The sequence below is a fragment of the Musa acuminata genome, chromosome BXJ2-2 (genome assembly GCF_036884655.1).
Source record: "Musa acuminata AAA Group cultivar baxijiao chromosome BXJ2-2, Cavendish_Baxijiao_AAA, whole genome shotgun sequence".
Lineage (NCBI taxonomy): Eukaryota > Viridiplantae > Streptophyta > Magnoliopsida > Zingiberales > Musaceae > Musa > Musa acuminata.
This window is the reverse complement of record NC_088339.1, coordinates 11,928,681-11,942,778: the sequence shown is the minus strand read 5'-3', so window position 1 is coordinate 11,942,778 and position 14,098 is coordinate 11,928,681. Positions and strand designations below refer to the sequence as shown.

Sequence of the window (14,098 nt, the reverse complement as noted above, 5' to 3'; positions counted from 1 at the left end):
CGAAGTTTTGTTTTACATGTGTAGGATTAACTACGATGAAAGTAATACATGCAGCAGGAGTTGTGCCGGAGTCAAGACTATGATCACGTTGGGAGTTTGAGAATTCGACGGAAGTTCGGACAGTCGTCGGAGGTTCTACGGGAACAAATCCGAGAAGTCCAGGAGCTTGCCAAAGAAGCTCGTTGGAACTTGCCAAGTGGATCGTCGCAAGTCCAGGAGTTTTCCGGAAGTTCGCAGGAGCATCACCAAGGGTTCATCGGATGATCAACGAAAGCTCGCTGGAAGAAGCGATTGACGTACCGAAGCAAGTTGCAGTAAATGTCTTAAGATTACTTGGGCCGAATGGATCAGCCCATTCAGACCCAGATTACTTGGCCAGATGTAGCACTGCCTGGGTCGGTGGTGGCACCGCCTAGGGCTCAGTCTCCGAGCTTTGGCTGGGCGGTGCAACCGCCTCTGATAGAGGTGCAACCGCTTGAGCTCGATCTCCGAGCTCTGGTTGGGTGGTGCAACCGCCCCAGTCAGATGGTGGCACCACCTGAGCTCGGTCTCCGAGCTCTGGCAGGAGGTGCAACCACCCCTGACAAGAGGTGATACCGCCTAGAGGCTCAGTCTTCGAGCTCTGCCAGGCGGTGCAACCGCCAGACCCCGGAATTCCGGGAATTAACAGTTTTGAGCTCAAAATTCAAATTGGGTTGGGGCCTGTAAATACCCCACCCTTTCAGCAATGAAAGGGTAACCCAAAGGCACCAAAAGCTTGATCTTACTCTGTGATTTTAGAGCTCAAAAGTGTTGTAAAGTCTAGAAGTTCTCCTCCCTCTTTTCTTCCAAGTTTTGATCTTTCAAGAGAGGAGAGAAAAGTTTGTAAGGGTTGTCTCCTAAGCCCATCAAAAGGAGTGAAACTATAAAAGGGTAGTTGGCCTTCGCCTATTGAAGGAAGGCCTCTAGTGGATGTCGGTGACCTCGTCGGTGGAGGAAGCCAAAAGTGGATGTAGGTCAAGATTGACCGAACCACTCTAAATCTCGGTTTGCATTTACTTTGAGCATATTATCTTTACTGCAAATCTCCTCAATAGCTTACTGCCTTCTGCGCATTTACGATCGTGTTTCAAAGTTCAGTATTTTCTGAATCGACGTTTAGACGTAAATCAGTTTTATCGTACGAACATCATATTTTAAGTTTATGCATATATTCTAATTTCCATCATAACTGCAAACTACCTTCATAGACTTGCTTTAACTGCATCTTGCTTGATCACAAGTTAAAGGAATTTATGAATCGGCTTTTCTACCGAAATCGCTATTATCGTACGAACGCAGTTTTAATCGTCGAAAGTTTTCCGGTGCACTAATTCATCCCCCCCTCTTAGTGCTCTTGATCCTAACAATTAGATTATACATTAGGGGAGATTGTGAATAACTCTCAAGATAGAAGTTATCTTAAAGATGATATATCTATGCCTATTCGAAATGTGAATCATAGTATTCATTCCTATGGGAATGGGAATAAAAAACAAGAGATGTAGAAGAATGGAAGTTTTACTTCTATGGAAGCACTTCTCGTGATTTAATTGATTTATTTTATTCATTTCCTACATGCAGAGGAAGAGGACATTAATTTCAAATAAAATAAAAATAGGTTTACTCTACCCATTTTTACCTTCCAAGATAGATTAACTAATTAAAAAAAATAAAAAAAATTATATTGATATGTATTTTTATTGACCAATCAGAATTAAATTATAAGACCAATAATTGTCTCAAAAGATCCAATATACACATATTGTTGGACCCTTTAAATAAGAGTCAAGAAGATCCTATGAGAATTGAATATGTTCACATAGAAGATGTAAAAGAGATATTGGACACTCTACAAAAGCATTTCACAATTGATTTACCTAAGAATAAGTTTTCATTTTAAATCCATTACAATTATTTCATCTTCTTTTTCTAATAAAAATAGAAAGAAAAATTTGTAAAGAAAGAAGAAATTTTTTTTAATCTTTTTGGCACAATATGTATTTTCATTAAATAATCATAATCAAATTAATGTATCAAAGAATAGTAACTTTGAAGTCACTATTCTTAGATACTTATATCCAGGTATTTCACAGTTGAATTAAGTTAAAAAATACTTAAAGTTAGCGATTTATCAATAGATAATGTTGCCCGAATACCTAACCAAAGAGCTGCTAATCAAAAAGTCTATTGTAGCTATTGGATGATGAAATAGATTTTAAAATTTATTAATATTCTTAAAAAAAAGTGCTGTCAATAATCTCATTGGTATTGAAACCATTAAAAAAAACACCTAATAACTTATTGGGCATTGTATGGAGTATTTATAATACAGGAACGAAGTACCATTTGGGTAATATTTTCAAAGCCTACATTACTAATTATGGTTCTAGAATTACCAAGCCTATGCAATAGTACCTAGAATTACTACTGAAAAAAATATAAAATATCATTGGGCCATGCGGATTCTCCATAATAATTATGCCCTATCTCTTTAGCCATTTTACCTCTTAATATAGTATTATTTGATACGACGTATTTTGGGCCCAAGATACGTCACAACTGAAGCCACACGTCAAGTCAGAACCGTACCAAGAAGCTGTTCCACATGTCCCATGCCGAGAGCTCAGTCATAAGTGTCGTCCCATCCCTCGAGAGTCAGCGGCCATGCCGAACCGACGTGCTATTAACCCTCGTACAATAGTATAAAGCCCCTGGCCAGCATCCGGCCAGAGGGGAGAGGAGGGAAGAAAAATAGAAAACAATCCACCCACTACTGACTTGCTCATTGAAGGGGCCAAAGTCGGGGATCACCCGACGAGGGCCATTTCTATAGGCGAATGACCACTCGCGAGCTGCGAGCGTCTCAACCCAGGGGTCGCCATCCAAAGAGCAAAGACGAGCCCTCAATCGGTCGGAGCCCGACCAACACCAACAAGCATCCCTTCCCGAGGGCACGACCACCTCGTCATCTAGCTCACTCGACAGAAGGCTCCCGACATTGACCCGTGGACCAAACCGTGCTAACTCATCAGCCATGGTATACTTGTTCACTAAAATTTTGGCACTAGAAGAAGGACCATGTCGTAGAAGCATGTAGTAAAAGCTCTCCCCAAGGGAGAACCATCGACCGTTCTCCCCTCCGTCGAGCCCGGAAATTAGTCCCTCCCCACCCTCGGAGACGGGGGGATCCCGGCCTCGATGCCAGATCGCTACTGGCACCTTTTCAATGACCCGGGGTTGTCACCCCTTGAACTAACCATGGGACCCTCGGCTGTGACACCCGAGGCATTCCTCAGCCTGATCAAACAAGTGCAAGCCATGGTGGGCATGATGCAGATGCTCGCTCCGTTCATTCCTCAAATCGTGTGGCTAGCGGCTCCCCCAACTAACCCGACCAGAAAGAGGCCGAGTGGGTCGCAAGTCGAGATGGGGGAAGCCCGAGAGCAAGCGAGGGACCCGAGAGGTCCACCCGAGCAGAGCATACCCGCACCCTGCTAAGTCACACTACCCCACTTTGAGCTTCACACCGTATCATTTGACTTGGCGGACGACTCGCTCAGGGCCCAACTGTCCCGAGTCAACTAATGCCTGGACGAGTTCTAGCACGAGTTCCAAAAATCACCGAGCGAGTCTAGCAAAGGCAGCTCAGGCAGGTCCCCTTTCACACAGGAAGTACAGGACAAGTCGGTACCCCTCAACTTTAGGTTGTTGGCATTGGAGACATATGACGGCATCTCCGATGTCGCGGAGCATGTCACTGCATTTCGAGCTCAGATGGCCCTCTATGGTACATCCGATGCATTGATGTGCCGGGCATTTCCGACCACCCTGAGGGGACCAGTACGAGCATGGTTCAGCTAATTGCACCAATCTTCAGTGTTGTCCTTTGACTAGCTCACCAAGGAGTTCGAGCAGAACATCCTAACCAGCGTGTGACCTAGGCCTTCCATGGCCACCCTGCGAACTTCCTCTTAATATAGTATCATTCTAGTCAAGTTTTTTTGTTATTGGGATAGGTGAATTCTTATGGATCCACCCCCTGAAGGCACCATATATGATAATTTTTCATCATTCGACTCGAGCAAAAATGAAATGAATAGTAAAAATAGATCCGTATAAAATCTACTTTTCATACATATCTCCACATATCATATATAATGACTCTATGTAAGAAAATATTTACTAAATTCTATCTTCCAGGGTTGCAACTAATTTAGTTCTTATAGGTAAATGCTCGATATCCAAGTCGGCTTATAAATTTGATCATAATCAAGTGTTTTTTTTATTGTCTCATATTTTTTGATTGGTGTTTATCCCCCTAATATCTTGATTTTTTTACGTACAAAATATTTACTTATTACTAATAAAGTCCAACCTATGTTCTTCCTTAGATCTCTTATTTCACTCTGATAGTGTTATAGATATGGATAGGAGAAGAGGAAATGAATATGTTTCCATATTGTAAATAAGGAAGTGGAATAAATACAATATTGAATCATCGGAGCATATCAATAACGAATGAACCATTTCGGAGCTTATCAACGGTGTATGAAATGTTTCGGAGCATATCAATGATAAATGGAATATTTCGGAACATATCAATGGCATAAGGAATATTTCAAAGCATATCAATGGTGTAGGAACATTTCAGAGGCATAGGGAGCATTTCGGAACATATCAATAGCATAGGAAATATTTCAGAACATATCAACGGCATATGACCATTTCAGAGCATATTAAAGAACGAATACGAAATAGAAGCTGAAACGTCGTATTTAACGTTGCATTCATATCTTTCTTATCCAAAGCGCATACATAAATACATAACCAAAGCTCTGGATATCATATCAAATAGAATGTGATTCATCCATTTCTGAATGACCACCAGACATAAGTCTCCCACGTTTGGGAGCTCCATTCACCCACGTCTAAGTGAAGTCAGAGGGGGCCGGTAAAGCATCGCAGGCTCTATGCATAACTCTCTCTATCATTTCTGGCAAAGGTTCATAGTATCCCATAAACACCAAAGTATAAAAGGACAGTATGAATAATAAATAGCACATATCGGAAGCACATGCGGAACAACAAAACGTACATGCACCTTTACGAGTCAATACGATGCAAGCATAATCTTTCACAAATGTATACATATTTGAAAGGAAATGAAAGCAAGAGCATTCAAGGATTCCAAGCAATCACATATAACTCAATTCAAATAAGAAGGTTAGATAGAATTCAATGTCCAAAGGAATGAAACTAGAATAGGCACATATCGAAAGCAAATGCGGAACAATGGGATATACATGTGCCTATATGAGTTAATACGATATAGCATAAACATTACACAATAGTTTTCAAGAATGCAAATAATTTTAAGGACAAGAGTATATAAGAATTTAAAGCAGTAATATAAAGCTCAATTGGACAAGAAAGCTAAATGAAATCAATTTTCAAAGGAATAAAACCAGAATATGTGAAATCGACCAAAGCTCGATTTCTAGCAGAATTCGAGAGGCACATTGAACAAATGATTCAAACTATCAATCATGCTCCAATATACTCAAGAAAGCTATTATGAAAGATATTTCAATTGTATTTCAAATAAAATAATTTTCGTATGAATCGAAGTTTTCAACAAAGAGTTACAATAGATTTAGTAACCCAAGATCAAAGAACAAATCTCAATTTTATAGAATTCACAGGGTCAGTTTCAACAGAAAACTGGGTAGGCATTTGGACTCTAAATCTTTCAATCTAGGTATCATATAAAAGATCTACATGTCTACCTTAAAATGAAATAAGTTTGGAATAAATCAAAGTTTCCAACAGAGGCTTATAGGCAGTTCAGTATCAAAAGGTTAGAAATTACGATCCCTGTTTTGCAGAATTCGTAGGCTTATTTGAAACAGAAGTTTAGAAAGGCAAACTTACTCCGAATTTTTAAAATAAGCTGACAAAAGAATGGTTTATGAGTCTATATTATGATCAAATAAGTTTTGTCCAAATCAGATGTTAGTGCATAAAGTTATAACCATAACAAGGTAGAAAGGTCAGAATCTCGGAAGTTTCATAGATTCAAATCGTTATGTCTAAACAAGAGATATATTAAATGCAAGGCTAGAACAATTCAAAGTTCCTCATATTCAAAGCAAAATAGAGATAAAATTACAGTAAAGAAAGGTTAGGACATTTGCAATAGGAAAGATTAGAAAGTGTGCAATAGGAAGGATCGGAACACTTACAATATAAAGGATCGGAACACTTGTAATAGAAAAGATAATAAAGCTTGCAATAGGAAGGAGGAATGGGAATAAGAAACATGAGATGTAGATGAATGGAAGTTTAACTTCTATGGAAGCACTTCTCGTGATTTAATTGATTTATTTTATTCATTTCCTACATGCAGAGGAAGAGGACATTAATTTCAAATAAAATAAAAATAGGTTTACTCTACCCATTTTTGCCATCCAAGATAGATTAACTAATCTAAAAAAAAAAAATATTGACATGTATTTTTATTAACCGATCAGAATTATATTCTAAGACCAATAATTGTCTCAAAAGATCCAATATACAAATCTTATTGGACTAACCATGGGACCCTCGGCCGTGACACCTAAGGCATTCGTCAACCTAACCAAACAAGTGCAAGCCATGGTGGGCATGATGCAAAAGCTTGCTCTGCTCATTGCTCAGATCGTGTGGCTAGCGGCTCCCCCAACTGGCTCGACCTGACAGAGGCCGAGTGGGTAGCAAGTCGGGATGGGGGAAGCCCGAGAGCAAGCGACAGACCCAAGAGGTTCACCCGAGCAAAGCATACCCACACCCTGCTAAGTCACACTACCCCACTTCGAGCCTGACACCGTATCGTTTGACTTGGTGGATGACTCGCTCAGGGCCTAGTTGTCCCGGGTCAACCAACTCTTGGACGAGTTCTAGCGCAAGTTCCAAAAATCACCGAGCGAGTGTAGCGAAGGCGGCTCAGGCAGCTCCCATTACACACAGGAAGTACAGGACAAGTCGGTACCCCTCAACTTCAGGCTGTCGGTATAGGAGACATATGACGGCGGTTCCGATCCCGCGGAGCATGTCTTCGCATTATGGCTAAGATAGCCCTCTATGGCACCTCTGATGCATTGATGTGTCGGGCATTTCCGACCACCCTGAGGGGATTGGTACGAGCGTGGTTCAGCCGACTGCGAACTTCCTCTTAATATAGTATCGTTCTAGGCAAGTTTTTTTGTTATTGGGACAGGTGAATTCTTATGGATCCACCCCCTGAAGGAACCAAATATGATAATTTTTCATCATTCGGCTCGAGCAAGAATGAAATGAATGGCAAAAATAGATTCGTATAAAATCTACTTTTCATACATATCTTGACGTATCATATATAATGACTCTATGCAAGAAATGATTTACTAAATTCTATTTTCTAGGGTTGCAACTATTTATTGCAACTAATTTAGTTCTTATAGGTAAATGCTCGATATCCAAGTCGGCTTATAAATTTGATCATAATCAAGTGTATTTTGGATTGCCTCATATTTTTTTATTGGTGTTTATCCCCTTAATATCTTTATTTTTTTACGTACAAAATATTTACTTATTACTAATAAAGTCCAACCTATGTTCTTCCTTAGATCTCTTATTTCACTCTGATAGTGTTATAGATTTGGATCGATGAAGAGGAAATGAATATGTTTCCATACTGTAAATAAGGAAGTGGAATAAATAGAATATCGAATCATCCCACCTCACTTATTTTATTCTATAGGATCTAACGAAGCCTGTTCATGCATAACATGATTCAGATATGATCATAGAAAAAGTTCTCCTCAAATAAATTGACCTGTCCTCTACAACATAGGGTGCTTACGTGGTATTTAAAAGTGAAGATACATTGGGTTATGAATTCAAATGTTAGTGATAAAATCAATCGTTTTAGTGACAATCATAAGTCATCCTCTCTTTGAAAAATTCATTTCAACTATTGGTATCAAATAAAGAATATAACACTTCCAAGTTGAAGAAAAGTATTCAAATAAATAACATGTCTTATTTTTTCAATAATCCATATTTATAGCAATGAAATATTATTGGATATTTCATCTGCCTTTGTTCCTCCCAAGTATGATATATGATGAATTACATCTGCCTTTGTTCAAGGCAAACATTTTAATCTGCCAAGCTTCAGGACATCATAGGTTATGCCATTAAACCATGAGTTGTAGAAAGCATCTCAACTCATGGTTTGGCTCTCTGATAAGCACACTCCTCTAGCCCAACACCATTCACAGGTAGATCATCTTCAGGGAAGGGGCAATGCGTTATACGATCTGGATATTCCGGAATCTGCGCACAGGGAGTGGGCGTCACGTGACTCGATACGCCCTCCACGTCGGTGCAGTTCCAAATCGGCTTCTTCGACTTCACCACCTCCGCCGTCACATTGTAGATGCATATTCCGGTGAAGGGCGCGCCGGGAATCCCCTCCAGCTTCGCGGCCATGGTCACGTTCTCGGCCACCACGTTGCTGTAACTGATATTCTGCACCACCGGAATGGCTTTCGGATCAAATTTGTCGTCCGGGTGCTGCCCGTAGGTGCCCGTCATCCAGAAGACCCACTTCATTGTGTGCAGATTCATTCTTCTCACGAATATGTCCTTCACGTAAGCTCCCCTTCCGATGGTCGTCTTGATCCTGACGCCGGATTCGGAGTGGATGGCCGTGATGTCTTCGGCCCGGACATCTTGGATTCCTCCCGACATCTCGCTTCCCAGGGCGATGACAGCGCTCGTGGGGGAGATGCAGGTGAGCCGTCTGATCACTATGTGTTTGCTTGACATGTTGAATGCAATCCCGTACTCATCCCAACCGCTTTTAATGGCGATGCAGTCATCGCCTGAGACTATGTAGCAGTCCTCAATGCGGACATTGGAGGATGAGTCTGCGAAGAAGAGAGAAACCACCAAAAAGAATCAATCGAAACAGCAACATAGAATCTACAACCCAAGTAAATGTAGGTACGATATCCACCTGGATCGATCCCATCAGTGTTGGGAGAGTTGACCGGTGCAAGAATTGTGATGCCTGAGACGATTACGTGGCTGCACAGTGCATTCATTCACGTTAACATCAGATTGTAACAATAGAATGGAAAGCAAAAGAAGCCTTCAAGTGTTCTGAAAGTAGATTATTAATATAAACCTGCTGTACACTGGATGGACATTCCACGATGGAGAGTTAACCAATGTAATGTTGGAAATCAGCACTTGTTTGCAGTACATCAATTCAATGAGGTATCCACTGTTGGGCTGATGGCCCATATTCAGCCCATGTGGGCTTTATCAGCCCACAGCTCACACCCCGTCTTAACCTAACCTTAATTAAGATTAGGGGGGTGTGGTGGCTGCGTTTTAGAGGCAGATTAAAGCTATAAAAAGGCAGCAACGAGGCAGATCTTTGCAGCGACGAGATTCCAAAGAGAAGAAGGAGAACAAGGCAGAAGAGGAAGAGAAAGAAAGGGAAGAAGACAAGGACAACGCAGAGAGACTGTTCACAATCATCTAGCAATGTTCTCATCTCAGGTTAGATCAAATCTACAGTAGGCTCTTGCTGTGATTACTTGGGAGGTTTTAGATATTGTGGGCAGTAACGTGATCCTTGTATCCCAGTTATTCTCTTGTGGTTGTTGCTTGGGTTTTGGGCAAGAGATTGAGATTTGTATATTCATTATTCTCATAGTGGATTATCTCTAGTTTGCCCCGTGGTTTTTACCCTTCACATTGAAGGGGTTTTCCACGTATATCTTGGTGTTCTGTTTGATTGTGTTTCCATTTTATTCCGCTACGTATTTTGGTCTTCTAGTATTTGTTCCTATACAAAGGTTATTCCTGTTTATATCCCCATCAACTGGTATCAGAGCGGGGTTTTGGTGATTTAATTTTTGCATTTGAACATAGAGGCCAGTAATATTTCTCGCATGATTAGTTTGAATGGAAATAATTGGATGATATGGAAACCAAGAATGGAAGATCTCTTGTATTGCAAAGATTTGTATGGACCTTTGCAAGGGGATAGTGCAAAACTTACAACTATGATAGATGATGAGTGGAAGAGGTTAGATCGAAAAACAATTGGATTTATTAGACAGTGGCTTGATGATAGTGTATTTCACCATGTTTCTACTGAAATTTCTGCATATTCTCTTTGGAAAAAATTGGAAAGTCTCTATGAAAGAAAAACAGCTGGCAACAAAGCTTTTTTGATCAGAAAACTTGTGAACCTAAAATATAGAGAGGGTGCTTCTATTGCTGAGCATTTGAATGAAATGCAGAGTATTACTAACCGGTTATCCTCTATAAGAATGTCTCTTGATGATGAGTTGCAGGCATTGTTACTTCTCAGTTCATTACCAGAAAGTTGGGAGACACTGGTGGTTTCCCTTAGTAATTCTGCGCCAGATGGTATTGTCACTATGAGTCAAGTAACAAGCAGTTTGTTGAATGAGGAGTTGAGAAGAAAGAGTTCGGCAACATCTCAGAATGATTCACAGGCACTTATCTCAGAGAACAGAGGAAGGTCAAAGTCTAGAAGCAGTTCACGTATGGGTAGGAGCAAGTCAAGATCAAGAAAAGATATTGTTTGCTATAACTGTGGTGAGAAAGGACATTACAAGAACCAATGTAAGCAACCTAAGAAGAACAAGAAAAAGGGAAAAGAAGTGGAGTCTACAGAGTCAAAGGATAATACTACAGCTACAGTGCAGGGTGGTGATTATTTGATTTTGTCTCCTTCTGATGATATTTTTTCTTGTGTGTATCAGGATCTTGAGTGGGTGATTGACACAGGTGCTTCTTATCATGCTACACCACGGAGGGAGTTTTTTGCTACATACAGGTCTGGAAACTTTGGTGTTGTCAAGATGGGCAACTATGGCACAGCAGACATCATTGGCATGGGTGATATCCATTTAAAGACCAACCTTGGCTGTAAGTTGGTGCTTAAGGATGTAAGGCATGTGGTTGACTTGAGGCTAAATTTAATTTCAGTTGGAAGACTAGATGATGAAGAGTATGAAAGCAGATTTCACAGAGGGCAATGGAAGCTCAGTAAGGGTTCTCTTGTTATAGCTAATGGAAAGAAATGTCATACTTTGTACAGGTTGCAGGCTAAAGCTTATGGTGAGCAGTTAAATGCTACAGAGAAAGACTTCAGTATGGAGTTGTGGCATAGGCGATTGGGACACATGAGCGAGAAGGGGCTGCAAGCTCTTTCCAAGAGAGAGGTATTACCAGATCTCAGAGGTATACATCTGAACCCTTGTATTGATTGTTTGGCTGGTAAACAACATAGAGTTTCATTTGCTAGTGCTGCTTTGTCTAGAAAAATGCATGCCTTAGACCGTGTTTATACAGATGTATGTGGTCCTTTGAGGACAAAAACTCCTGGTGGATCTGTTGATGTTCTTGGTATAAGTGGTGCACTTTATTTTGTCACTTTTATAGATGATTTTTCCAGGAAAGTTTGGGCTTATGCTTTGAAGACCAAAGATCAGGTTATTAATGTCTTCAAAGAGTTTCATGCCAGGGTTGAAAGGGAGACAGAAAGGAAATTGAAATGCATAAGATCAGATAATGGTGGTGAGTATATGGGATTGTTTAATGACTATTGCAGGTCGCATGGGATCCAACATGAGATGACAGTTCCTGGTACACCTCAGCATAATGCAATTGCAGAGAGGATGAACCGCACCATCATGGAAAAGATCAGATGTATGCTTTCACAGGCCAAGCTACCCAAAAGGTTTTGGGATGAGGCTTTGAGGACTGCAGTTGATGTGATCAACTTATCACCATGTACAACCCTAGATGGTGATGTTGCAGAGCATGTATGGTCAGGGAAAGATGTTTCCTACAAGCATTTGAGAGTGTTTGGTTGTCGTGCATTTGCACATGTTCCAGATAATGAGAGGTCCAAGCTAGATGGTAAGTCTAAAGAATGTATTTTTCTTGGTTACTCACATGATCAGTTTGGTTACAGGCTTTGGGATCCAGAAAAGCAGAAGGTGTTCAGGAGTAGAGATGTGGTCTTCTTTGAGGATCAAACCTTTGAGGATTTGAAGAAGAAGGCACCAGCCAAGACTTCTGTAGAAGGATTAGCAGCTTGTGACCCAGTTATTCCTCCAGTATATCAGGGTGATGGGGGAGATGTGCAGGAAAATAGTGTAGAGCCTGATATTGATTTACCTGCAGGACATGTTGAGCAAGAAGAAGTAGGAGAGCAAGTTCCCGCAGAACCTCAATTGAGAAGATCTTCTAGACAACGTCAACCTTCCAGAAGATACTCTACAGATGAGTATGTGATGCTTACTGATGCAGGTGAACCAGAGAGTTACCAGGAAGCAGTTGAGAGTGAGCAGAAAGAGAAGTGGTTAGTTGCTATGCAGGAAGAGATGGATGCTCTTCAGAAGAACCACACTTATGATTTGGTGCTGCTACCAAATGGAATGAAGGCCTTGAAGAACAAGTGGGTTTTTAGGTTGAAGACTCAAGAATATTGTTCTCAACCAAAGTACAAAGCTAGATTGGTTGTGAAAGGCTTTGGTCAAAAGAAAGGTATCGACTTTGAATAGATATTTTCTCCTGTTGTTAAAATGTCTTCTATTCGTGTTGCTCTTGGTATTGCTGCTAGCCAGGACTTGGAGGTTGAGCAGTTAGATGTGAAGACAGCTTTCCTTCATTGTGATTTGGAGGAGGAAATTTATATGGAGCAACCAGAAGGCTTCAAAATCAAAGGTAAAGATAATTTTGTCTGCAAGTTGAAGAAGAGCTTGTATGGGCTAAAGCAAGCTCCAAGACAGTGGTACAGAAAGTTTGATTCATTTATGACAGAAAATGGATACAAAAGAACGACTTCAGATCATTGTGTGTACATCAAATGGTTTGGTGAGAATTTTATTATTCTCTTACTTTATGTTGATGACATACTTATTCTTGGAAAAGATATGTCTAAAATTGACAGGTTGAAGAAAGAACTGAGTGAGTCTTTTGCAATGAAGGACATGGGGCCAGCAAAGCAAATACTAGGCATGCAGATTTCTCGTGACAGGAAAAACAAGAAGATTTGGTTGTCACAGGAGAAATACATCGAGAAGGTATTGGAAAGATTTAGTATGAGCAATGCTAAGCCAGTTGGTTCTCCTCTTGCAGGTCACTTCAAGTTGTGCTCAGAACAGAGTCCGTCAAGTGATGAGGAGAAGGAGAAAATGCAAAAGGTTCCTTATGCTTCAGCAGTTGGAAGTTTAATGTATGCAATGGTATGTACGAGGCCGGACATCGCATATGCAGTGGGTGTTACTAGCAGATTTCTTGCAAATCCAGGCAAAGAGCACTGGGCAACAGTGAAGTGGATTTTTAGATATCTCAGAGGGAGCTCTAAGGTTTGTTTAAGCTTTGGAGGTGGACCACCTGTGTTAACAGGTTACACAGATGCAGATATGGCAAGAGATATAGATACGAGGAAGTCTACTTCAGGTTATGTACTTACTTTTGCAAGGGGAGCTGTGTCATGGCAATCCAGGTTACAAAGGTGTATTGCTCTCTCCACCACAGAAGCAGAATATATTGCTGCTATAGAGGTATGCAAAGAAATGTTATGGATGAAAGAATTCTTACAAGAATTGGGGCTGAAACAGGAAAATTATGTGGTGCATTGTGACAGCCAGAGTGCCATCCATTTGTGTAAGAACCCAATGTTTCATTCCAAGTCAAAGCATATAGATGTCAGATACCACTGGATTCGAAATGTATTTGAAGAGAAGCAGTTGCAGCTTCAGAAAATTCATACAGATGACAACGGAGCAGACATGTTGACGAAGACCTTAACAAAAGAAAGACAGGAGATATGCCGACAGTTGGTCGGTATGGCTTCACATTGAGGAGTCGTGGGACAGCCTCCCTTATGGGCTGAAGGGGGAGGTTGTTGGGCTGATGGCCCATATTCAGCCCATGTGGGCTTTATCAGCCCACAGGTCACACCCCCTCTTAACCTAACCCTAATTAAGATTAGGGG

At 40.8% G+C, this 14,098-nt stretch overlaps 1 protein-coding gene across 1 annotated transcript; it reads right to left on the bottom strand.

Moving 5' to 3' along the window:
- Window positions 1-8,268: 8,268 nt before the first annotated feature.
- On the bottom strand, window positions 8,269-9,351 carry LOC135604753 (probable polygalacturonase). Its single transcript, XM_065094406.1, has 3 exons — window positions 9,233-9,351; window positions 9,062-9,132; window positions 8,269-8,972 (listed from the first exon to the last, which is right to left on the bottom strand). Exons 1-3 carry the CDS (start codon window positions 9,349-9,351, stop codon window positions 8,269-8,271), a joined length of 894 nt encoding a protein of 297 aa, XP_064950478.1.
- Window positions 9,352-14,098: the final 4,747 nt, after the last annotated feature.

What these genes read in the sequence shown, in the direction of transcription:
- LOC135604753 (XM_065094406.1), bottom strand. Translation starts at nt 9,351, where the DNA reads ATGGGCCATCAGCCCAACAGTGGATACCTCATTGAATTGATGTACTGC. An exon ending in GTCCATCCAGTGTACAGCAG is followed by an intron (nt 9,133 to 9,232) that starts GTTTATATTAAT and finishes TGCACTGTGCAG; the next exon opens with CCACGTAATCGTCTCAGGCA. An exon ending in CACTGATGGGATCGATCCAG is followed by an intron (nt 8,973 to 9,061) that starts GTGGATATCGTA and finishes TCTTCTTCGCAG; the next exon opens with ACTCATCCTCCAATGTCCGC.